At 51.3% G+C, this 22,868-nt stretch overlaps 1 protein-coding gene across 2 annotated transcripts; it reads right to left on the bottom strand.

The window, feature by feature from the left end:
• Positions 1-3,812: 3,812 nt before the first annotated feature.
• Positions 3,813-17,072, bottom strand: HTR3A (5-hydroxytryptamine receptor 3A). Of its 2 annotated transcripts, XM_060104661.1 has the most exons (10): positions 17,003-17,072; positions 15,737-15,744; positions 14,502-14,645; positions 13,144-13,188; positions 11,088-11,197; positions 9,535-9,704; positions 6,876-7,036; positions 6,341-6,551; positions 6,009-6,230; positions 3,813-4,111 (listed from the first exon to the last, which is right to left on the bottom strand). In XM_060104661.1, exons 1-10 carry the CDS (start codon positions 17,067-17,069, stop codon positions 3,813-3,815), a joined length of 1,437 nt encoding a protein of 478 aa, XP_059960644.1. In that variant the 5' UTR covers positions 17,070-17,072. The 2 variants fall into 2 exon arrangements, with proteins under 2 accessions (XP_059960644.1, XP_059960643.1); XM_060104660.1 differs by lacking the exon at positions 15,737-15,744 and having other exon boundaries at positions 14,502-14,668; positions 17,003-17,069.
• Positions 17,073-22,868: the final 5,796 nt, after the last annotated feature.

Raw genomic sequence — 22,868 nt, 5'->3', positions numbered from 1 at the left:
GGCACGAACCCGTGTCTCCTGCATCGGCAGGTGGACTCTCAACCACTGCGCCACCAGGGAAGCCCTAAAAGTCTCTCTTTAAAGGCTTCTAGAAACTGAGTTCCATTCCTTCCCTTTCAGACTCCCAATCTCATTCATGTCAGGAATATGGCTCTCAGGAAGTTCTTCTTGAGTCTAACCTCCCAGCCCTCCTCCTGCAGGTCAAGCCCAGATATAAGGTCCCAGATAGGAGAGAGGATGCGAAGCAGGCTTCTGTTTCCGAGAAGGGTATTCTTGGTCTCTAAAAGAAGGGTTTCATTCTCTAGCCGTGACAGTCAGGGCTGGCCAATCACAGGCCTTAATGGGAGAGCTTAAATTATAGAGGACCAAGTTAGAGGCAAGAAGAAGAAAAAAAAAAAAAACCCACCCAACTCCCAACCCCTGGTACTGCAGCTGATAGGTAATTATCTGCAGTTTGTGTGCGCTGTTCGGGCTCCAGCCCTGACTGCTCAGGACGGACAGTGCGGTCTGGGGAGAAACCCACTGAGTTGGTGTCAGGTCAAGGCAATTGAGAGGGGCCCCGGCCAGACCGTTCACGACTTATTCCCCCCACCCTCTTCCACCCCTCCACTCCCCTCCAATCAGGGGAGGAGCTGCCCTCTCTTGCCTGCCACCCGTCCCCCAACACTCAGAGGAGAGAGGGAGTGATTAGCATGGGGCATTGTCCTCGGATAATGGGCCCCAGCTGCCGCTTGAAAGAAGAGACAAAGCGCCGGACTGCTCCACAAGCATTATCCCCTCGTTAAATCTCTGTTATTAGATTAGATTCAAAACGTACTGATTCAGAGGCTGGAGGGAAGTGAGGGAGGGAAGGAGGGGAATCTGGCTGGGGAATGTTGAACCGTACCTCTCCACTGACTCGCCCTCCCCCCTACCCCACCAGGCAAGTTTCCCTCCTATTCTCTCGGTGAAATCTCCCCTAAGCCCACATCCTGACTCTGAGCTCAGCTATTCTCCCTAGACCCTCCCAAGAGCTGCGGAATGTCCACTCTTGTGAGGGGCCCTGGGGTCGTTGAGCAGAGATGGCCATTGCCTAGGGGGAGAGGCAGCCTCCCTGGGATGGTGGTGGTGGACTCCACAGCTTGGAGCACCATACAGGGCGGTTCAGGCTGGGCACTTTCAAAATCTTTAAGGGAGTCTTCTGAGGAGAAATGACAGGTTTGGAAAGCTGCGTGGATGGGAAAGAAGGTGAGAACTGGGACTATTCGTAGGTGAATGGAGAAGGCTGCAGGAGAGGAGTGGAGATGAGATAGAGAGAAGCAGGATGCTTCCCAGAAGCACTTGTAAAGACATGGGCGGTTTCTGGTTTTCTCTCTCTGCCTAGGACACAAGGAGAGGGAAGGAGCTGAAGCGGCAGGAGGAAGGAAGCAAGTAAGTTCTGGGAGAGATAACAGGTGAGAGGGAGCTTCTGGGTGTTCTCATATCCCAGACTGGGTAAAGGTCTCCTTGGGAGGAGCCCAAGATCAATACTGACGGACAGGGGTTAGTACACCAGGGGATCCTCTGGCCCTGGGTCTGTTTCCCATCCCTGGGCAGCGCAGCCTGGATGCTGCATTGATGAGCTGATTGGCTGTGGCTAGTGGAGCGGAAGATGTTACATGTGGTGGCTCACTCTCGAGGAGGTGGATTGGCTGCCTTAATGCTGGGCTTGTTACCCCATTGATTGTGGGTGAAGAGTGGGGAGGGGGAGATGGGGAATCAATAGGCTGATTAGTATCTTACTAGCTCTCTGGTTGGACACTTTGTCAATAGCCACCCACTTACTGATCAGTGGTACATCGACAGTTCCAGACTGTCCAGCTTTCTCTCTCTCTCTGTCCTGAGACATGAGAATCACCCAGCAGCATGACTGGCCCAGCAGGGCCAAGTGGAGAGTGGAGTGGGACAGCTTTGATCCCAAGACCAGGCTCTCAAGTATGGGCTGCCAGGACCATCTTGAGAGAGTTGGGATGAGCAATCCTCATCTTTAGCCCAACCTGCGCTTAGCAGGAGACAACAGTTGTGAATGGGAGCCAATCTCCAGCTCCACAGTCTCCTGCTTTTTGTTGGGAAACCCTGATACCTATCCATCAGCAAAACAAACAAAAATCCTTAACTAATATCAAGAGCACATATGTCTGAGGTGGAAGTAACAGATGAAACCTCATTCCAGGTCAATTTAGGAACCAGCAGCCGGTTAGACAATATTTAATGAGTTCTTTCGGCATGCTGGGGAAACTGGGGTGAGAAGAAGAAGCTCAGAGAAGCTAAACCAGACGAGCCTGCTTCATCAGCCTCTAGGCTTCTTCAGACACGAAGCTCTCAAGGGCCTAAGGTTCTGCCCTCCATCCAGCTTCACCGGATGGTCTACAAACTAGAGCTGCAGAGTTTGGGATCAGGGAAACTATAGGTTCGGGTGATCCATACTGAATCCCTTGCAGTTGACCAGCCTGAAACAACTCATCCCAGGTATTTTGGGGGGTCCTTTTCTTTCAGCCTGGTAGAATTCAGTCCCTAAGAGACAGACACCCCAAGACAGGGAAAGAGATAAATCTGGAATGAGAAAGGGAGAGCCAGAGAAAGCCTCAAGCAAACATGGCAAACATGAAGCCAACATTCCTGGTGGTTCTGGCATTCCTTTCCATTGAATGCTTGTTAGGTGGATGGAGTGATAGAGCTGGGATGCTCCTTAGCATGTCTTAAATCCTGACGTGTGGGAGAGGGGCCAGGATCTGAGATGCAAGATCAAAGACCATGCCCCGGCCTCTGCCTCCGTCATGGTCCTGCTTTCTGGTGGATGTGCCAGGGGCCGGCTGCTGAGAGTTCCCAAAGGAGAAACATAAACTCAAGACTTAGCAGTTTCTGCTTTCAAACACCAAATCAGTGGGTGCTGGCTGTGGTGCTGATGTTCTTGCAGGGAGAGAGCTGGCTTCCAGCTTCACCAAGACACCGTGAGCCCAGAATGATAACAGGACTCTGTAGACCCTTCCAGCATCTTTCCAGGAGGTCACAGAACTGAGCATCCTCCTCCCCACCTCCGCACTGTTAAGTGTTCATGGTCCTGACCCTCACACCTTGAATCCCACCTCCTGTTGTTTCTTTTTCAGAACAGCCACTGTTTGGTCACTTCTTAATTCCTTGGGGCAGAGAGCATCATACATCTGAAACCACAGATAATTCCCCAACCTCATTTCCACCAGCAACTTCAGACCTCGTCTTCCACCCACCCAGCTGCTGACAAATGGTCAAGAAGAGAGTTTAGGGCTTCATAGCATTTTATTACACCCCCCCACCCCCATCTGATGGATGTTCAGGGAAGTGGCCAGAGGTGAAGCGAATAGAGAGACATTAGGGTTGGATAAACCTAATGCAGAGTTCTCAGGCCTTGTGGTAGAGAGCTGGTTTAACTTGCATCTCAAAACAAGGCTGAGGGAGTGAGCAGAATTGCAAAGTGCCAATTCAGGGGAGTGCCAATGGGGAAATTGAGGCTTGATGCTGAGACAGAGTGAAGTCAGGGCATGCGTGGGTTTCTTCTCATCTAAGATAGTGAGTTTTAAAGCCATAATGGGCCTGTAGGAGAGCAGAGGAGGATGTAAGAGCCTTAAAGTTCTTAGGGGAAGGGTTAAGGCCCTGGTTCGGGATTGCTGAGAGACTTGGCATTGGAAACAGGCATGTGTTTTGAGAACACATGTTTATGTGTTTTGAGAACATCCTTGGCATCCCCTGGGCCCTGAAATTCCCCCACCCCCATCCTAACCAGCCTCATTACCCACCCCCTACTGGGCTGGACCCACTCAGGAATACTGCCAGATGGACCAGAGCGTGACCAGGGTGACGCTGTAGGCCAGCACGGCCAGCAGGTAGATGCGGAAGAGCAGCCTGTCCAGCACGGAGCCCACGTGCAGCCAGTCCTGGGCCACCTCTTGGCTCTCCTCCTGTTTTTCCAGGAAGTGCCGGATGGAGGTCAGCTCCTGCAGCAGCCCACGCACCGCCAGGGAGGCCTCCCGCGGCGGTGGGGGAGGGCTGCCACTGCCCCTCGGGGTCTTCTCCAAGTCCCGGGATCCCCCCAAATGGCTGCAGTGGTTTGCCATGTCTAGAAGAAGGGCACAGCATTGGCAAAGGAGGGAGGCCCAGCAGCCTTGCTTGAACACTGACCTTTATGTTTCTAAGGCCTCAGACATTTTTATTATGTATAATCTCAGACCAAAAAAGTATAGAGAATAACTTACGTATTTGTGTACCCACCATACAACTTAAACAAATAAAGTAAGCCAGTACAGGGACTTCCCTGGTGGCGCAGTGGTTAAGAACCCACCTGCCAATGCAGGGGACACAGGTTCGAGCCCTGGTCCAGGAAGATCCCACATGCCACAGAGTAACTAAGCCCATGCTCCACAACTACAGAGCCTGTGCTCTAGAGCCCACAAGCCACAACTACTGAACCCACGCACCACACCTACTGAGCCCACGTGCCACAACTACTGAAACCCTCACACCTAGAGCCCGTGCTCCACAGCAAGAGAAGCCACCGCAATGAGAAGTCCATGCACCACAACGAAGAGCAGCCCCTGCTCACCACAGCTAGAGGAAAGCCCGTGCACAGCAACGAAGACCCAATGCAGCCAAAAATAAATAAATAAATTAATTAAAATAAATAAATAAATAAAGTATGGTTCATTAAAAAAAGAAAAAAGAAAGCCAATGCAGTGGAAGATCCATGTACACCTCTCCTTAGTCACATCCTTCGTTCCCTCCCCACATCACCAAGATCATGAATTTGATATTTATCCTTCCCATGCATTTTTTTAACCCATGGGCTTTCCCCAGCAATTTGATATCCATTATTTCATTTGAGCCTCCCAGCAGCCCCACAGAGGCAGAGTAAGAATAAGCACCAACCACACTCTTCACATGAAGATGCTAAAGCTCAGAGAGGTGGTGACTAGCCCATGGTGACACAGTTGGAGCATCATTTAAAGGGGAGGCCACCAAGGCCCAGGTATCTGGACTCCAAATCCACTGCTCTGTCCACTACATCATATTGCCTCACTGCCCTCCTCTCCATGACTTCGAATCCTTCTAGACCAGAAAATACACTTTCGGATCACTAGCTTCCCCAGGTGAGCAGTTGAATTAGGTATTAGGCTGTTGCACAAGCTCATGATGAGATGGTCTTTGATTAACCAAACATCTTCTGTAAAAGGCCTGGCCCCAGCCAGGAAGAAGACACAAAAGAGGGGAGTGGGGTGGAGAGTTTAAAACACCAGCTTAGAGTCAGGGGGGCTTGGGTTCAAATTATGGGTTCACCAGGACCTGGCTCTGTGACTTAGGGCACGCTATTTGGCTTCTCTATGCTTCTGTTTGCTGTTTGAAAAATTAGAGTGAAGATCCTATTGAGTTGCCATGAGAATCACCTGTGATAATGCACTGACGATGCTTTGCAAACACCTGGTAAAGTGCTCAAGAAATAAACCAGCAAACCACCCACCACCAACAACAACAGCAAGGATGACAAATTCCTCAGGGGCATGAGGAATTTAGTGTCCCTCTGTGCCCTGTCTCTCTGCCTCATAGGTGTTTGAAATTCTAATGGACCTGGCCTTTGGCTGATTCTAATGAGAGAGTGTTAGGAACCCGGGTGCAGTGCTGAACCACATGAGACTAGCTGTCCCATAAGTGCCCGAGAGGCATCCATTTGACCCCTGCCTCGGGATCCATCTCAGGAGAGGCCACCCTTAACCCAGAGGTCTCAGCTCCTGATCTGCTCAGCCTCTGGGACTCCTAACCCCTCTCCGTCCCCACCTGGGGTGATGCGCGAATACAAAGGTGAGGAAAGGGTTTGATTGATGCCTTTGGCTGAAGTCCACCGTGGGTTCACTGTGCAGGATGGTACCCACTTCCCGGGGCCTGCCCAGGCTCTCTGGCCTGGCTAGCCCTCCAGAGAATCCCTCCCATGTCCCTGTATCCAGGCCAGAAGTTCCCTCTCTCACCTGAGCAGTCATCGGTCTCGGCGGCTTGGGAGGTGGCTGGGGGCCTCCAGGAAGCCGACTGTTCCCCTAGGCAGAGGAGCAGGGCGACTCTCTCCAGGACCAGGTGCCGCAACCAGGCAGGCACTGGCTGCTGCAGGTCCTCCTTGTGTACCAGCCGCACGATGAGGATGGTCTCGGCCAAGCTGATCACCAGAAGAGCCATGCACACGACGAAGTAGACACCTGTGCACCCCGGGGTGGGGCGGGAGTGGGGGACACACACGGGAGGTAGGAGAGGGCCGGTTCCTCCATTCCTTGGTCACCCTGAGCTCTTCCCCGGGAGCGGGCCTTACCGATGAGGGGTGTGCCGATGGCCGTAGGCGGCAGCGTGTCGGACACAATGATCAGGAAGACCGAGTAGCCCAGGAAGAGCGTGATCTTGAAGGAGACCCTCTCGCCACTGTCCGGGGGCAGGTAGAAGCCTACGATGTCCATGACCATGAGGAAAACACTGGGCAGCAGCAGGCTGACCGCATAGAATAGGGGCCGCCGGCGAATGACCACCTGGGACCAAGAGAGGAGCTCTGGGGAAGCCGGGAGCAGACGGGTCCTGCACCCAGGAACCACCACCCCATCCCAGACCACCCTGCTTCGTGGGGCTTGCAGCCTGGATTGCTCGGAGAAGGAGATGGGGCAGACCCCATATTCCACCTCCAGATCCAGGCTTGTGGCTGTTCAGAGGAAAAGTAAAGGACAATTCAGTTGCGTTTCCCCACCTACTTCATTGAGGGAAGAGTGTGAGCTGGGAAAAGGGCTATGCCTCCTTAAGTCTACCTGGATGTGACTTTATTCATTGTTTTACCCACATCTGCTTCCTGTCCGACTCACATAGAACTTCATCTCTGCGTAACAGTTGCTGCTGTCTATATTGAACTCCTGAAACTGGGTCAGCACCCCCAGCAGCTCCCACTCGCCCTGGTTCATGAAGATGCTCCTGTCCAATTTCACCTTTTCCGGCAGGCGCCACAGGGAGATGTTGATGTCCTGGACTGAGAGAGGAGAAATCAGGCAGCATTGGAGTCTGGACCAGGGGTGTGCCTGTGAGGGTGGGGCAGCACCCACGTGGTGTGGCTCAAGCCTCAGCTCTTAATCTTCAGCTTCAGTTTTCTCAGCTATACGATGAGGTAATAGTGCACACTGTACCTGTCTGTGCAGTGGGGCTGTAACAAGGGAGACGAAGTCTTGGGTGGAAACAGCAAAATGCAAAGAAACAGCAAACCATTTATTAGGAAGCTCTCTTCTCTCTGTTTCTGTTTCTGTCTTTGTCTCTGTCTCTCTCTGTCTTTCTCTCTCTGTTTATCTCTGTGTCTGTCTGTCTGTCTGTCTCTCTCTCTCTCACACACACACACACACACACACAGCCCTTCAAGCACCTTTCTAGGTTTCCTGTTAGAATTTCTCATTTAGACAATAAGCAAGAGTCAGCTTTCCTCACCTTTGCCTTGATAGAGCTGCCTGTCTTTAAAGGTGAATTAGGAAAATAAGCAAAACCCTCACTTATAGAACAGCAGTTATACTGCTCTGGATCAATACTAGAGAAACAGATATACATATGCACAAAAGGACAGGAGTATCCATTGCAGCAAAATATTGGGAAAGATCTAAATGACTACCAATCAGGAAAATGCTTAATAAGGTATTATGCAGTTCAAATCATAAGCTATTCTACAGCAGTCAAAATTTATAAGGCAGAGCTAAATCTGCAGTAACTTGGAAAAATGTCCAAGACCTGTTGTTGAGTAAAAAGGCTCAGATACCAGTATATAATAGAACATGAAGTATTTTACATTTATGTAAAATAAAAACCTATAAGACAATTTCCAGGCACTTTCCATAGATGTGTATGTATGTGTATATATTCAAAGGATAGAGTAGGGTCTGGAAGAACATATTGTGTGAAGTTTATACAGATAAAAATTGTTAAGTCTTGGTGTGGGGAGTTGTTGGTAAGAGTTTGGGACTGAGAGTAAAGGTCAAAGATCAAAGATTATTTGTAATTACGGCTTTAAAAAAATTTTTTTTTGCTGCGCTGCGTGGCATGCAGGATCTTCGTTCCCCGACCAGGAATCGAACCCCTGCAGTGCAAGGGCAGAATCTTAACCACTGGACCGCTAGGGGAGTCCCTGTAGTTATGGCTTTTGTTCAAGGGAGTTAGGTATTACCTTTGCCATTTACAGTGAACGCAATAAAATCAGGATAGAAGTGTAGGATGCCTTTTTGCAGTAGGGCAATTCTCACTTCACTAGACCATACTGGGCACCTAGCATTTGTCCACTCAATAAAAGTTTACTGAGCATCTTCCTTTGGGCTGGCACTGCCCTGGGGATCTAATGGTGGATAGAAATCATGTCGCTGCCCTCTCTAAGTTTCTATCTGGAGGAGTAGACATTGAACAAGTCCTTACAAGTGACTAGAACTGGGGAGAACAGGAGACTATGAAGTTGAGTGCTGCGGATGCCTCATCTGGGGGATGAGAGGGGGTTTCCCTGGGGCACAGACGGGGACACTGTGATTAGGAGGACTGTAGAGGAGTTGGCCCAGCTGGTGGGGGACAGGGGGGCAGAAAGGAGAAAGGGGGAGGGAGGGGGAGGGGCACGTTGGCCTCCGGGAGGGGCACATTGGCCTAGGAGAGGAAGCAGCATGTGAGTAAAAGAAAGAACAAGGGGCTCTGGAGCCCAGGAAAGCAGGCAGCTGGGCTGGGGAGCGCACACCAGGTGAGACTGGAGGGGTGGCCACACTTTGTAGGAGCCTCTCAGCCAGGTAAGAGATTTGGATTGTGTCTCAGGGAAGCAGACAGTGATGTGATCAGATCTGCATTTTAATGAGACCTCCCTGGCTGCTGTGAGGAGCGTGAATGGGGGTGATGGAGGAAGAATGAATGGGTTGGGACAGCTAGGAGGCTACTGCAACAACCTGGGCAGGAGATGAGGGTTGCTTGCACTGGGGGGAGGGTCCATCAGTGGAGGAGTGGCTGGATTTGAAAGACATTTCGTGCCAGATCCTACTTGTGATTTTGGGAAAGAATTGTCCCTGAGCATCTTGCCGTCAGTTTACACTGTCTCATTCAGTCCTTATGACAACTGAGGGAGGCCACAAGGGCAATAATCGTAGTGCCATTTTGGAAGATAAGGAAACAGAGGCTCAGCAACATTAAAAAACAAGGGGTAGGCTTCCCTGGTGGTGCAGTGGTTGAGAGTCTGCCTGCCGATGCAGGGGACACGGGATCGTGCCCTGGTCCGGGAAGATCCCACATGCCGAGGAGCGGCTGGGCCCGTGAGCCATGGCCGCTGAGCCTGTGCATCCGGAGACTGTGCTCCGCAACAGGAGAGGCCACAACAGTGAGAGGCCCGCGTACCGCAAAAAAATAAAAGAAAACAAGGGGTGATCAAGTTGGGGGAGGGAGACTGCATCCTAGGGTGTGCTCCTCAAGCGGGCACCCCAGGAGCCTCCAACATGTGCTCCCCCCTCCCGAAGCCCACAGACTCACTGGTGTGCAGCCAGCTGGTGAAGGTCAGCGAGCAGTTCTGTACATCGAAGGGGAAGTTGTAGATGTCGAGGCTACAGGCGGTCACCACCTGGAGGGGCTTGTAGTTCTGGACTTCTCCATGATGCCAGACATACACGTACGGGATATTTGGAGACTTCCCCACGTCCACACTGGCCAGGGAAGAGGGGTTGGTTTGGGACTCAAGAAGCAGGTCAAGCTGTGGAAGTCTGAAGGTCTCTGAGCTACTCGGCAGGGAGGGTCTAGGCAGCAAGACAACCTGGCAGTTTTGTCTGGCCTCCGTTTTTCCAAGCTTCTTATCTATCTTAGGCTTCCCCACCTGCCATTGCCAAGGCCACTTTCCAAGCAGTAAAGGGCATTTCTCATTTATTCCCCTGGCAACCTGACCACAAGAGGCAGGCCAGGAGTCCATGGACCCCCAAGACACGGGCTATAAGGAGAATGCCCAGCTGTCCCCACGCGCCCCCCACCCGGACTGGGCAGACCTCAGCCCCCAGGATCGCCAGCCCGATGGTGACGGGCAGGCTCGGTGGGAGAGCAGGACCTTGGGTTCCATCCCTAGAAGCCCTGTGAAATGAAAACCATCATTTCCGGAGTGGGGCAGGGGGGAAGGAATGGGCAAAATCAGTGAGAAGAATTGGAACAAAACAGCAAAGTCCTGCAAACTTCATCCCGTTCTATCAGCCAACCCCGGGCTGGGCTCTCCCAAGCAACCACTGCAACTGAGCCTCGGATCCTGAGCCTGCAGCCTTCTGTGACATCTGGTTGAGAGATGAGAAGTCAAGACCAAGGCTACGTCACTGTTTAAGCTGGAGATCCAGCCACAAACTGGGGCTCCCCAATCCCTCCAACCTGAGCTATTCAAGGCTGGGGCTCTGAGTCAGCTGCCTCTCCAAATAACAAGGTGAATGGCATCCTCTGGAATTGGGTGATGTGGGGGTACTGGGTGGAGGGCAACTGGCCCCCGCCACCTTCTCCTTCTGTGCATCTCCCCAGCCATCTTCCCAGACCTTGGATTCAGAAACCCAAGCAGTGGAGCCTGAAGAATGGGGAGAAGGAATGTTGGTGGCTAGGAATAAAGGCTGGTGGGACTCGCTTCATATCGGGCGTGCAATGTGTGGCCAGCGAGGCACATGTGTGACTTGAAATTTTGAGTGTCTCCCGGCCCCAAATCTCCTTCGTGACCAGGAGCGGTAACCACCGCTAGCACTTCATTCCTTTCAGTAATGTAACTGTCCCTTTTAAAAACGCAGCCGTTCCTCATTAGACTCTTATGATTCAGTGTGGATTCATTCACTGGCCTCCCTTCCCGGGGAAGGGGGCCCTTGGACCAAGAAGTGCAGAGTTTTAACCTCAGACATAGAAAAAGAGGAGTTTTCTAAAAAGAAAAGAAAGGGAGAAACAAGACAAAGGGGAATTGGGGCCCGATTCAACTTTACCTATGGCTCCCCAGGTCTAGTGGGGCACCTCAAATGCAACAGCAGTGATCCTGTCTCCCGCCCCCTGGCTGCCCAGCATCTGATGACAGTACTCACAACTCATTGATGAGGATGTCTGGGACCCAGATGCTGTCCGTGGGGATGGACAACTTGGTGATGTTGTCAAAGTCCTCAGGGTTCCACTGGAGAAACTCATCAGTCCAGTACTAGGGGAGGAACAGGAACGGTCACAGGCTACCCCGTCCGTCTCAGGCCGAGTCGTCCGCAACTCAGGCCAACTTCACCACTTGTAGCCCAGGCAACAGGTGGGCATCTTCTTGGGAGAATCTGGGTGTCAGTGGCACCCAGACCACTCAGCGGTACCCAGAAGTCCCCCCACCTCTGTACTCACACACCCCTACATGCGAATACAACACAGACGGATGCAGCCTCTCCCTGGGAAGGTATTCAATCATTTCTAATGTTATAAACCCCCAGCCACCAACTGAGGGATCTTAGACAAACTGCTTCTTGGGTCTTGATCGGCACACATGTAAACAGGGATAATAGCGTGCACCTCACAGGGTAGAGACAGTTATTACTAAATTTTGATCAATGCCTCCTCCACTATCCTGCCAGAATGACTGATCTAAAATGATCTAAAATGTAAATTTCATCATGTCACTCCTTTAAAGCTCTTCAGTGGTACCCCACTGCCATTAGGATCATGGACTACAAAGGTTCACCTGATCTGGTCTCCACCTATCTCTCCAGCCTCATTTTTCTTGCTATGGCTCTCTGTGGAGTCTACACTCCAGCCACATGGAATTAAACATTGTCAAAACCTCTGCATCGCTGCATATCCTGTCCCCCCGCATACTGCAGTCCTGTCTTCTTTATCGAGGTGAGTCTTGCTCATCCTTCCAGATGGAACCAAGGAATCTGTCTGTTTCCTTCCCCAGGAGCCTCCCATGACCCCCACTCCCCAGACTGAGTTTAGTGCCTGTTCTTTGCTCCCACAATTGGCATCTTTTCTTTGCTGCACAGGAGCAGCTATCTTGCTGTGTTGCATTGTCTGTTCACGTGTCTGTGGCCTCCACTAGTCTGTGAGCTCATTGTGGGCAGGATCTGAGTCTAATTTTGTGCCTTAGCACAGCTGCTGGTACATAGTAGATTGACATCTCCTACTGCTGGAGCAGACAAGTGACCCTAGAGGTCCAGAGGTGGGACTTAAGCCAGATGTCCCGGGAAAGGAGCCCCAGAATGCCTGTTCTGGCTTGGGTCTCTCTCTTGAGGCAGGTGTGCTGTGTATTAAGAGATCTCTCTAAGGCAGAAAGGGAGCAGGATGTCAGGAATCAGCATTCTGGCTTCTTCCTCCACCCCACTCCCTGTCCCATGAGAAGTGGGAGGGATTTAACAGAGACCCATATACACCAGGTATGTCCTCAGCACCTCTCTCAGGTTTGACTTCTAGGAACTGTCCCCTGCCTCCTGCTGACCTCTCTTCAGCCACTTTGGTGTCCCGTCCTGCTCTGATGTCTTCCCCACAGCCTCAGGGGCTGCCAGAGCAGGACCAGCCTGTGGACGGCAGCCTGCACTGTCTCCTGCCCTCCCCCCGCCAGCTCCAAGCCAGAAATGCTGCCAAGGCCTCACAGTCCTCCACACACCAGTGCCTGAGTGACACCCATCAGAAGCTGGAAGAGCGGGCAAATGGCTGGGGGTGGGAAGACTAAGTGGGTGGAATCATCCTGTTTCAATCACCCAATTTGGTTGTCATCCAATTTGGCTTTAATAGAAGGAAGAACTTTCTAGCAATTAGAACTGTTTGAAAGCAAAGTGACTGCCTTCTGAGCTACCAGTCACTGAGGTGTTTGAGCAACAGAGGTGGGAAAAGCACTTGTTTGCGAGGCTGTGAAAAACTTCAGAAACCAGAGGGGTGTGGAGGATTTCTCCTCCACCAATCTTTAAGCCGCCTTCTATTCCCAGTTCTGAGGTTAGAGGGGTCCAGATCCAGGAGATCCTGGATCTCGTGAGTAGGCCTCCCACCTCTTCCCTCCCCTCCCCAAGGCCTCTGAGATCCTGACTCCTTTGAGATGTAGGAGCCCCTCCAGGAAGGGAAAGTCCCAGTCCGAGGAAATGGGGGTGGGGGAGGGGCAGGGGCTGGTCAGCTCACCTGCCGGTACCAGATGTACGTGGTCAGCACCTGATTCTTCTCATCCTGTGGAAAGAACGGGAGCTCAGCGTAGGTGGCCCTGTGGGCTGCGGGCCCCTTGCGCACACCAACCCCAGCAGGAGCTGCTGCTCTGTGTCTCTGTTCCCTTGGGAAGTGAGAGTGAGGAAATGAGGTGGAGGAAAAGGGGTGAGCCAGGAAGAGTCGGTCTTTTACTAGGACACACCTAGAAAGAAGTTCAGTGATTTCTTTTTTAACATCGTGCGTGTGTGTGTGTATCTTCTATTATCTTCTATTCTGTTGTGTATATTTCACATATACATGTATAATAACACAATAGAAGGTAATGATAGAAGACATATAACAGTATCATATAGATGTATATCTGTACATTTATAAAGCGTAAACTGTTTTTTTTTTAATTTATTTATTTATTTTTGGCTGTGTTGGGTCTTTGTTTCTGTGCGAGGGCTTTCTCTAGTTGCGGCGAGCGGGGGCCGCTCTTCATCGTGGTACGCGGGCTTCTCACTGTCGCGGCCTCTCTTGTTGCGGAGCACAGGCTCCGGATGGGCAGGCTCAGTGGCCATGGCTCACGGGCCTAGTTGCTCCGTGGCACGTGGAATCTTCCTGGACCGGGGCACGAACCCGTGTCCCCTGCATTGGCAGACAGACTCTCAACCACTGCACCACCAGGGAAGCCAGCCCTGTACGTTTATATATATGTACCTATCTCCTACTCTAGCATGAAGTCAAGCTGTACAAAACCACACAGAATGAAAAATCCATCACTATCCCTCTCTTCGATCCAATTCCCAATTTACCTTCCTGAAACAGCCAACTGACTCCAGTAGAGACAGCCAGAGAGGTCCATTCCACCCATCCTACCCCAGTGCAGTGCCCTGAGTCTTGCAATTGCCCTCTCATTTATCTCTGCCCAATGTCCGACCTCCTCGGCTGGGCAGTGCACCCCACCCTACTTCAGTAACTGATTAATTGATTTATTTATGATTAATTCTTCAACAATGATTTAGTAACACCCGCCATGTACCAAGGACATGTGTAAGACAGCAAGGGTGTAGAGACGAATAGGACGGTCTGAACCCTCACACAGCTCACACAGGTAGGTACGATTGTGAAAACCGCATGCACTGAGTGACCCCCTGGCTGTAGGGTACAGGAGAGGCAGCCATGAAGGTGACCACAGTTTTCTGGTTTGGGCAGCTCTCCTGTGCCGTGGTGCCAGAGCACAGGTACTGTGGGCACTTGAATGCCCACCGTGTTGCCTGGGGGTGACTTGGTCTCACATGGTCTCCCACCCAGAAGGTCCACCTCTGAGCCAGGCAGTGGGGACAGGCGCTCACCACGCTGAGGATGGCGTAGACGATGACATCAATGGACACCATGGTTGGCGTCCTCCAGTCCCGCACAGGCCGTACACCCTTCTTGTAGTTTGCCAGGAGGTGATCTGACAGCCGCAGCAGAGCTGGCCTGGAGGCGTTCCGGGCCTGGGGGCCCAGCCTGTGCTTGGCTGGGAAGGAGAACAGTTCAAATCAGACAGCAGAGCCTGAGCCTCCCCCGGTTCTCTGGCCCTGGTTTGAAAGCTATTAAAAGGAAAGTGTCCCCACCCTTCCCAGATACTCCCACAGACTGAAATTCCCATCACTAGAGCATTTGATCTGCAGAGATTCCTGCCCAAATCCAAAGATATTGTCTCCTAAGGGTAACCTAGGCACGCATTTACATGAGAAGGGAAGCTGGGCTGTGAAAGCAGGTGCCACAAGACAGGTGAGGTCTCAAGTAGGCCAAGGGCTGAGAAGGGTTGAGAGAAGCTGCCTGCCCAGAGGAGGTGGGCCCATGGGGCCCTGCATGAGGGGCTCTGGGAGATAAAGGGGAGCTGGCCCTAGGGTGTGCTACTGGAAAGTGTGGCCCTAAGTGCACAATTTCTAAGCCCAATGGTCTGCCGAGGGTCAGCCTCAGCCAAGGTCACATTTCAGCGTCTGCATAGCTCATTGTCCCCTTGACCCCAGCCCGCAATTAGTAAGGAGAAAAGGGTGGGCATCCAGTGAATATGGACATTCCTTCTCCCTCCTGCAAAATCTACCCCGAGGAGATCCCTGCCCCCTCTCCACACTCACAGAAACTCCTGGGGAGGGTTTGCCAGGCCTCCGTCTAGGGTAGCTTTATGGGCAGGTTTGATGGGGTTAGGAAGAGGGCTGGGCTGAGGTGTGGAGGAAGCAAGGAGAAACCAAACAGTCCCCAGAGCAGGAGGCCTGCAAAGATAAAACAGTGAAACCCAGCCCCTGGGCCCTAGCCCCGCTCTCTGGGGATTTCATGAGCGCCTCAGTTGTCCATCTGGGAAACAGTAGGAGCACCTCTTGAAAGGTGCCAGAAACATGAAGGTGAAAGACGGGGTCGGAGAGGGGAGCAACTTGGAGGACCAGGGCGCAGGCTGCAAGGCCGTGAGGGGCTGGCAGAGGGAGACCAGGGTCTTTCACAGACCAGGGGCCAGCAGGCCTGGCTTTCTCTCGACAAGGCTGCTTCTTCTCCCATCTCATCTATCACGTGTGGATCTCTACAGCAAGTTGGTCCTGCAGACCCTCCTTCCTGCCCCTCACCCACCTGCCGCTGATAAACTTTCGGCTTCCCTCAGAAAGGCAGAGAAGAGCAGAGAGAGAGGAAGACAAGAGGACATTTACTGAGTGTCCCCTTTGAAAAAATATCAATGAACATATTGTTCATTTCAGTCTTAGGAGAGCCTGCTGGAGTGAGTATCATGACACCCCATTTATAGATAAAGAAGGTAAGGCTCAGAAGCCTTGGTGAGGCTCCCCAAGGCTCAGAAAGATGAGTACCGTGCCCTGTAAGGGAAGGAACTGAAATTCAAACCCAGGTCCCTGTGTGTCTTCACTACACAGCAGCTCAGATCCTATTGTCTGGGACTCTGATCACTTTGGAGAGAACAAGTCTGGGCCCTGCAGGCCTCAGAGCAAAGGACCAATGCTGGGAGGGACAGAGCTTCTCTTCAGCCAAGGAAACTCCAGACCACAGTCCTAACTTGCAGCCCAGGCCTACACATCCCACTGAGTTTCCCCAAACGACAGCTCATGGGAGGAAAACCATTGTGCCTGGAAGCCCTTCAGATCCGTCCAGTTAAGCACATCCTAACTGTGCCCCAGCCCCAGCTTCAACCCTGCTCTGGATGGAGAGAAAACCTTCCCAAATGGGGAACGAATATCGTCTGCAGCAAAAGGAAATGGATCCTTTTGTGACCAAAACGCCCTGTGTCCCCAGGAGGCGGAAAGGGATGGGTGGGGGAATGCAGAGAGAAGTTTGGTGCTATTAGAGGTTAGCCCTGGAAGGAACTTTAGAGAACCCATGCAACGAAAGCAGTGAAGTTGGGGAACCATGATGACATTCATTCTGGTCTCCACTCTCCTGCTAAGGAGCTGTGTGACCTTGAGTGAATTACTCCCTGTCTCTGGTCCACAGCACTCCCATTTATAACAAGAAAGGGTGGACCAAATGAGCTCCAAGTTCCCTTGCAGCTGCCCTTTGATGAGTTTGGGGGCAGGGCAAAAAGAGAGGAACCCCTGTCCCAAGCCCGTCTAAGCATTTCCCACACGGCTCAGGGCCCCTCTCTGCAAGCCCTGCTCTCACCCGACGTTCAACATCCCCAATCTCTAGCTGGATCCCAGTGTGTTAAAATCCTCTCATGCTCATATGCAGTAAGATCCCCAACTTTCTTGTAGCCCCATCCACTCCAAAACCCTCTTTCCCTCAACTTTTGGAGGGGCCAAGCGTCCCCTCTCCCACCTCTGTAGCTGCCAGCCAGGTCCTGCGTGCTTTCCCACGGTCTCCTTACCTTCTCCCTGGGCCAGAAGCGTGGGAAGAAGCAAGGCAAGCAGTGCCCGCAGCCCCCACAGCAGCATGGCGAGCTTCTCGCGGGGTCGGGTGCCTCGAGTGGCCTTCAGGGTGAGCCCTGCTGAGGACCAGCCTGCCTGCGCTCTGCCAGCCTCACGTCCCAGCCAGCCTGCCTTTCCCAGCTGGCTGCTCCCTGCACCTTAGGAGGCCGCAGCCTCGCACTGCCCCGGCCACCAGGGCTGGGAAGCCGCCAAGTTTTCCTGCCATCAATCCTTCAGCTGGATCAGGTTTCAGGGCGGGGAAGGAAGAAGAGGGAGCCAGTGAGAGGGGAGCCCTCCAGGCTGATGTCATGTGGCCAGAGCTCAGTCCACCCATTCAGCCAGGTGGCCTGGCCAAGTTCCCCAAGGAGCAACTTCATGTCAGGGGGCTGCAGGAGCTCCTGGAGCAAGGGTGCAGCCTGTCTGCTGGGAGGTGCTTTAGGCTGCTGCCTTCACTTATGCCTGTCGGTAGCATCGGGCTGGGGCAGGGTGGGGTGGGGTCCGAGAAGCAGGAGGACCATGCTTTAACTCCACAGGTGACACAGTGCCCCTAGCTAAACAGGTGACTGGGCATTATCATTAAAGGGCAAATACACATTTAACTGCTCCCCTGCCACACACACACACACACAAGGATACAGAATGTCCCATTCTGTATCCTTGGGGCTCCCGGTGTGTAAACATGAGGCACCCCCCACCCTGCTGTATTTTGCTCCAAGCCCAGGCCAACGTGGCCTGGGGCCCATTCCTTCCACTGATCCAAACCCTCCAGAGACAGAGAGCCAGGAAGGAGCATTAGACACTGACCTTGATCTAAAAGGGCCAGCACCAAAGCTGGAGGAAAAAAAGGGACAAGAGGAAGATGAAAAGAAACAGAAGGTAAACTATAGAAAGGGGGGATCTGGAGAAGGAGAAGGGGGAGGTAAAAAAGTAAAAAGAGGGCTTCCCTGGTGGCGCAGTGGTTGGGGGTCTGCCTGCCGATGCAGGGGACACGGGTTCGTGCCCTGGTCCGGGAAGATCCCACATGCCGCGGAGCGGCTGGGCCCGTGAGCCATGGCCGCTGAGCCTGCGTGTCCAGAGCCTGTGCTCCGCAACGGGAGAGACCGCAAGAGTGAGAGGCCCGCGTACGGCAAAAAAAAAAAAAAGTAAAAAGAAGCAGAAAAGGAAGACGAGAAGAGAAAGAAAACTTGGTAGGAAACTGAGAAGGAAGAGGAAAATAGAAGTAAAAGGCAAGGAAGGAGGGGGACAAATATTGGCAAAGAAGGAGGAAAAGAAGAGATGAAAGAGGAGGGGAAAGGAGGAAGCAGAGGCAGCAAGAAGGGGCTGAGCCGTGAGCCCCAGGTGGCCTGAATGTAGCTGACGCCCCCCGAATGGGACTCTGGGCAATGAGCTCTCCATACTGCGGTGGACCATCTCGGGGACAGTAAGGAAGCCTGGAGACCCTGTGCCATGGACCCCAAGCTTTCGTTCCTGCAGTGGCTCCTGGGACCCTCTGGGACTGCCCAATTGTGTTAGGGAGGGAAGAGGATGTCTTCTGCCCAGCGTGTGCATTAGAGAATTAGCTTCTTAGGTAACAGAATTAGAGCGAGTCGGGCAGGCCACGGCCTCCAATGGAGATGTATTGCCTGTGCGTCTCTCTGATGGAGCAGCAATCAAGTCTCCCTTGAAGAAATTAATGGACTTGATGGCACAACAGACAAGGGGAGTTGGAGCCGTGGCCAGTGGCGGCTTCCGATGAAACTGTGGAGTCACTTTTGCCCCTTTAAAACAAGATAAGAATGAGTGTGAGGCCTTGATGAACTCTCCTTGACCAGTGGGGATGAGGCAAAAGCAGAGGCCTGGCTAATTTGATTCCTGAGCTCTGCCTGCAGACGGCCAGGCTCCTCCCAGGGAGGCAGACACACAGATGGCAGCCATCCAGTGTGGGTAATGAAATGCTCGGAGGCTGTAGGGCCTGTAGGCCTTCCTTTGTGTCCAGATGCTTCTAGAACCATGGGAAGGAGGACTGTGTTCACATGTGTGCTTGGAGCTTTCCACCCATTCATGATGTTGTCCCGTGACATAGTCCTTTACCACTTTTCTTGCTCCCATTTTCCAGGTTAAAACACAGAGCCCAGAGAGCCTCCAGGACTTGCCTCAGTTCCCAAAGCTACTTATGGATGGAGCTGAGCTCCTCCAGACGCTTGGTTCCAGCCCTTCCCATTACAGCTGTGTGCTTCCCATCTCCACCAGTAGATTTTTACTGGTCTGTAAAACTTTTACCACTAAACAACCTGATCTTTTAAAACCTACAAACCTATAAAAATTCTGCAACCTGTAGTAACATCTGGCCCCACTAGAGGCCCACTGGCTAGAGGAGGGCTGGGGGAAGCCTATGGTTTCTCATTATGGTGCTAAATGGGAGATAGAGCTTTATCTTCCCCCAACGCCTTGAGGAGAGAGATTCACGAAGCCCATTGTTTGGACACCCAGGCTTGGTTCTCGTTCCCGAGGCCCCTATGAGACCCACCTCTCTTTGCTCTGGGGGTGGCATGGGGGCAGCCTTTCTACCACCCAGTTCCAGGGACCTGACACATCCTGGCCTGGAGGCTGAACAGCTTAGGGGGTGTCTATTCATGGAGAGGGTGGAAACCAGGAGGATCAGTTTTCCTAGTTCTCCTGCCCAAAAAGGCAGCAGTGGCCTTTATAGGAAGGAGAGGAGAGCAACAGTGTCTTCAGACATTGGAGGGTCTCTCCTCTCTGGGTTTTTCTTTCCTCGATGTCCCATCAGGTCTCATCACGACCTGTTCTCTAATAAGGCACCGGTCCTTGGAATGACCTGGTTCCACACCACTCCACCAACAGTACCTGCTATTTATCAAGCATACTATGTGCCAGGCACTGTGCTAAGCTCTTTATCATATTTAATCCTTACTTCCTATGAAGAAGATATTATTTCCATATTGCCAGTGAGGAAATTGAGGCACAGAGAAGTTAAGCAACCTTACACAGCCAATAAGTGGAGAACATGGTATTAAGTCTTATAGACTCGGAAGCCTGGGCTTTTAACCACCTGATTGCACTGAATCCAAGAACATCTCCGGATTTAGACCCAGGCTGATTGGACTCTGGCTCCAATCCCGGGAATGCATGGGGGTCCACATTCTTGCCTTGATTGGCTTTGTTGAAAGGGTAGGCTCACAAGTCTGCTAATTAAAGATATTTTTATTGAGGCGTGTCATAAGTAGATATATGATAACTTAATGGACTGTTAAGTGTACTATTTTCCCCACTACAAAATGGATTCAGAAACACTGCACTCTATCATCCTGGTCCCAGCTAAGCTCTGTAAATGTCAGGTATGGGCTGCACAGTAAATGTGGAACTGGTGAACTCTGTAGCCCCTCCTCATGGTATGGACGTGATGCTAGAGTTTTTGGAGTCTGATATTACTCTGTAGAGTCTGGGTGCATGAAGTGAGGCTTCATTAGAAGGATGGGGTTATTTCTTGTCTTGCCACTTGAGGAAAAGGCTTTTTTCTAGCCCTCCAACCAGACAGGATGGAGATTCTGACGTAAGTGATACATTGGGGCTTTTTCCCTCAATATTGACCCCCAAAGGTCAAGATGACCAAGGGTTTGTTCCTAGGAGGTGGCTGCTTATATTGCCACCTTCCACATGCAGACAGGCAAGAAGTAGGAATGAAGACACCCAGGCAAGGGGCCTGTGAAGTTATGCTGTTCTTTCTGGGACTCTATGAAGCTATTTTGGGACACTAAGTCGAGGAGGAATGAGTGCCCTGTGCCCTACAAGACTGTCTCAGTCTTCATGTATCCCTTTGCTTACTTCCCTCGTCTCTTCCCTTAATATGTACTCAATACAGAATGCCCCACCTTCTTCCTCCACGCTAAGGGGAGGAGAAGGAAGGGGAATTTACTACTGATTAGGCCAGTGTGGTAGCAGCAGTGACGGTCTGAGAGAGAAGCACTGAGAACAGTGAAACCCAAGGGACCACGATGGGCTGCTTGGTCCCACTGCCTTGCCTTCCTGGCCATCCTCCTGTTGCTAAACTTCAGAGATCAAGAACTTGTTTTCACAAGGGAGCTGGTAATCCTTCACACAGTCCATGGTGGTGGTGGTGGGGTCATGGGTGTGAGAAACAGCAGCACAGGCAGAGTCCTTCTGGCAAAGAAAGATGGAGGTCTCTCTCAAGTCCTAGCAAAGATCCAAGAAGGGGGTATTCCAGCCTCTTGCATATGTCTCCTTCCTAAAGATGAAACTTTTCCCCTTCCCTTTCCCCTAAATTTCCATCAAATTCTAGCTTTTTCAGCTCCTTGAGATGGAATCTCTTCTTCTGTGCCCCCCAAAACAGAGAAACGTCTCCAAGGTAGAAGGTCCTGGAAAGTGCATCTAGAATTAGCAAGCTAGTAACAAAGGCCAGGCCTTAATGGGGCTGGTTATGGGTCAGTCCATCTGGTCACCCGAGATCTAGATCTGGGGACAGAAAGTCATTTGGCTTAAATTTCTCTCTCACTCAAAAGAATTACTAAATTCCAGGGAGGAAGGGACCAGAGAAGACACCTTATTCCTAGTGAGTGGCCATTAGTCCATCTGGACACGCCAGAGCTGGGCCTGGGGACGGAGATGTTTTGGCTTAAATTTCTCTCTTACTTGAATTCTAATTCCTATCAAGGAAGGAACTGGAGTGGCCTTTTTATCCATCCCCTTGTTTCCGGGAAGATTAGAGTCTTAATATATTGTTATTAGTATTTTCTGAGAAATTATCTTTTTTTTAACATCTTTATTGGAGTATAATTGCTTTACATTGTTGTGTTAGTTTCTGTTGTATAACAGAGTGAATCAGCTATACTTACACTTATATCCCCATATCCCCTCCCTCTGGCGTCTCCCTCCCACCCTCCCTATCCCACCCTTCTAGGCGGTCACAAAGCACCGAGCTGATCTCCCTGTGCTATGGGGCTGCTTCCCACTAGCTATCTGTTTTACATTTGGTAGTGTATATATGTCAATGCCACTCAATCACTTCGTCCCAGCTTACCCTTCCCCCTCCCCGAGTCCTTAAGTCCATTCTCTACGACTGCGTCTTTATTCCTGTCCTGCCCCTACCTTCTTCAGAACCTTTTTTTTTTTTAGATTCCATATATATGTGTTAGCATACGGTATTTGTTTTTCTCTTTCTGACTTACTTCACTCTGTATGACAGACTCTAAGTCCATCCACAACACTACAAATAACTCAATTTCATTTCTTTTTATGGCTGAGTAATATCCCATTGTATATATGTGCCACATCTTCTTTATCCATTCATCTGTTGATGGACATTTAGGTTGCTTTCATGTCCTGGCTATTGTAAAGAGTGCTGCAATGAGCATTTTGGTACATGACTCTTTTTGAATTATGGTTTTCTCAGGGTATATGCCCAGGAGTGGGATTGCTGGGTCGTATGAGAGTTCTATTTGTAGTTTTTTAAGGAACTTCCATACTGTTCTCCATAGTGGTTGTATCAATTGACATTCCCACCAACAGTGCAACAAGGTTCCCTTTTCTCCACACCCTCTCCAGCATTTATTGTTTGTAGATTTTTTGGTGATGGCCATTCTGACCGGTGTGAGGTGATACCTCATTGTGGTTTTGATTTACATTTCTCTAGCAAATTACCAATGGCATTTTTCGCAGAAGTATCCATATTTTACAGATGGGTAAACTGAGGCTCAGAGAATTATTTAACTTTTCTGAGGTCACAGAGTCATTAAATGATGGAGCCAGGATTTGAATTTAGCCCTGGATGACTCTCTCCCCATCATCTTCTTTATTTTCTTTGAAAGAGAA

This window comes from Mesoplodon densirostris, chromosome 7 (assembly GCF_025265405.1).
Source record: "Mesoplodon densirostris isolate mMesDen1 chromosome 7, mMesDen1 primary haplotype, whole genome shotgun sequence".
Lineage (NCBI taxonomy): Eukaryota > Metazoa > Chordata > Mammalia > Artiodactyla > Ziphiidae > Mesoplodon > Mesoplodon densirostris.
Note: the sequence above shows the minus strand (reverse complement) of the source record. Positions and strands in the feature narration are given on the sequence as shown.

Coding starts and splice junctions, on each gene's coding strand:
- HTR3A (XM_060104660.1), bottom strand. CDS start 17,069: ATGCTGCTGTGGGGGCTGCGGGCACTGCTTGCCTTGCTTCTTCCCACG. Junction 6,231..6,340: donor CATCGGCACACCCCTCATCG/GTAAGGCCCGCT, acceptor CGGGGTGCACAG/GTGTCTACTTCGTCGTGTGC. Junction 4,112..6,008: donor CGAGACCGATGACTGCTCAG/GTGAGAGAGGGA, acceptor CCCTTCTTCTAG/ACATGGCAAACCACTGCAGC.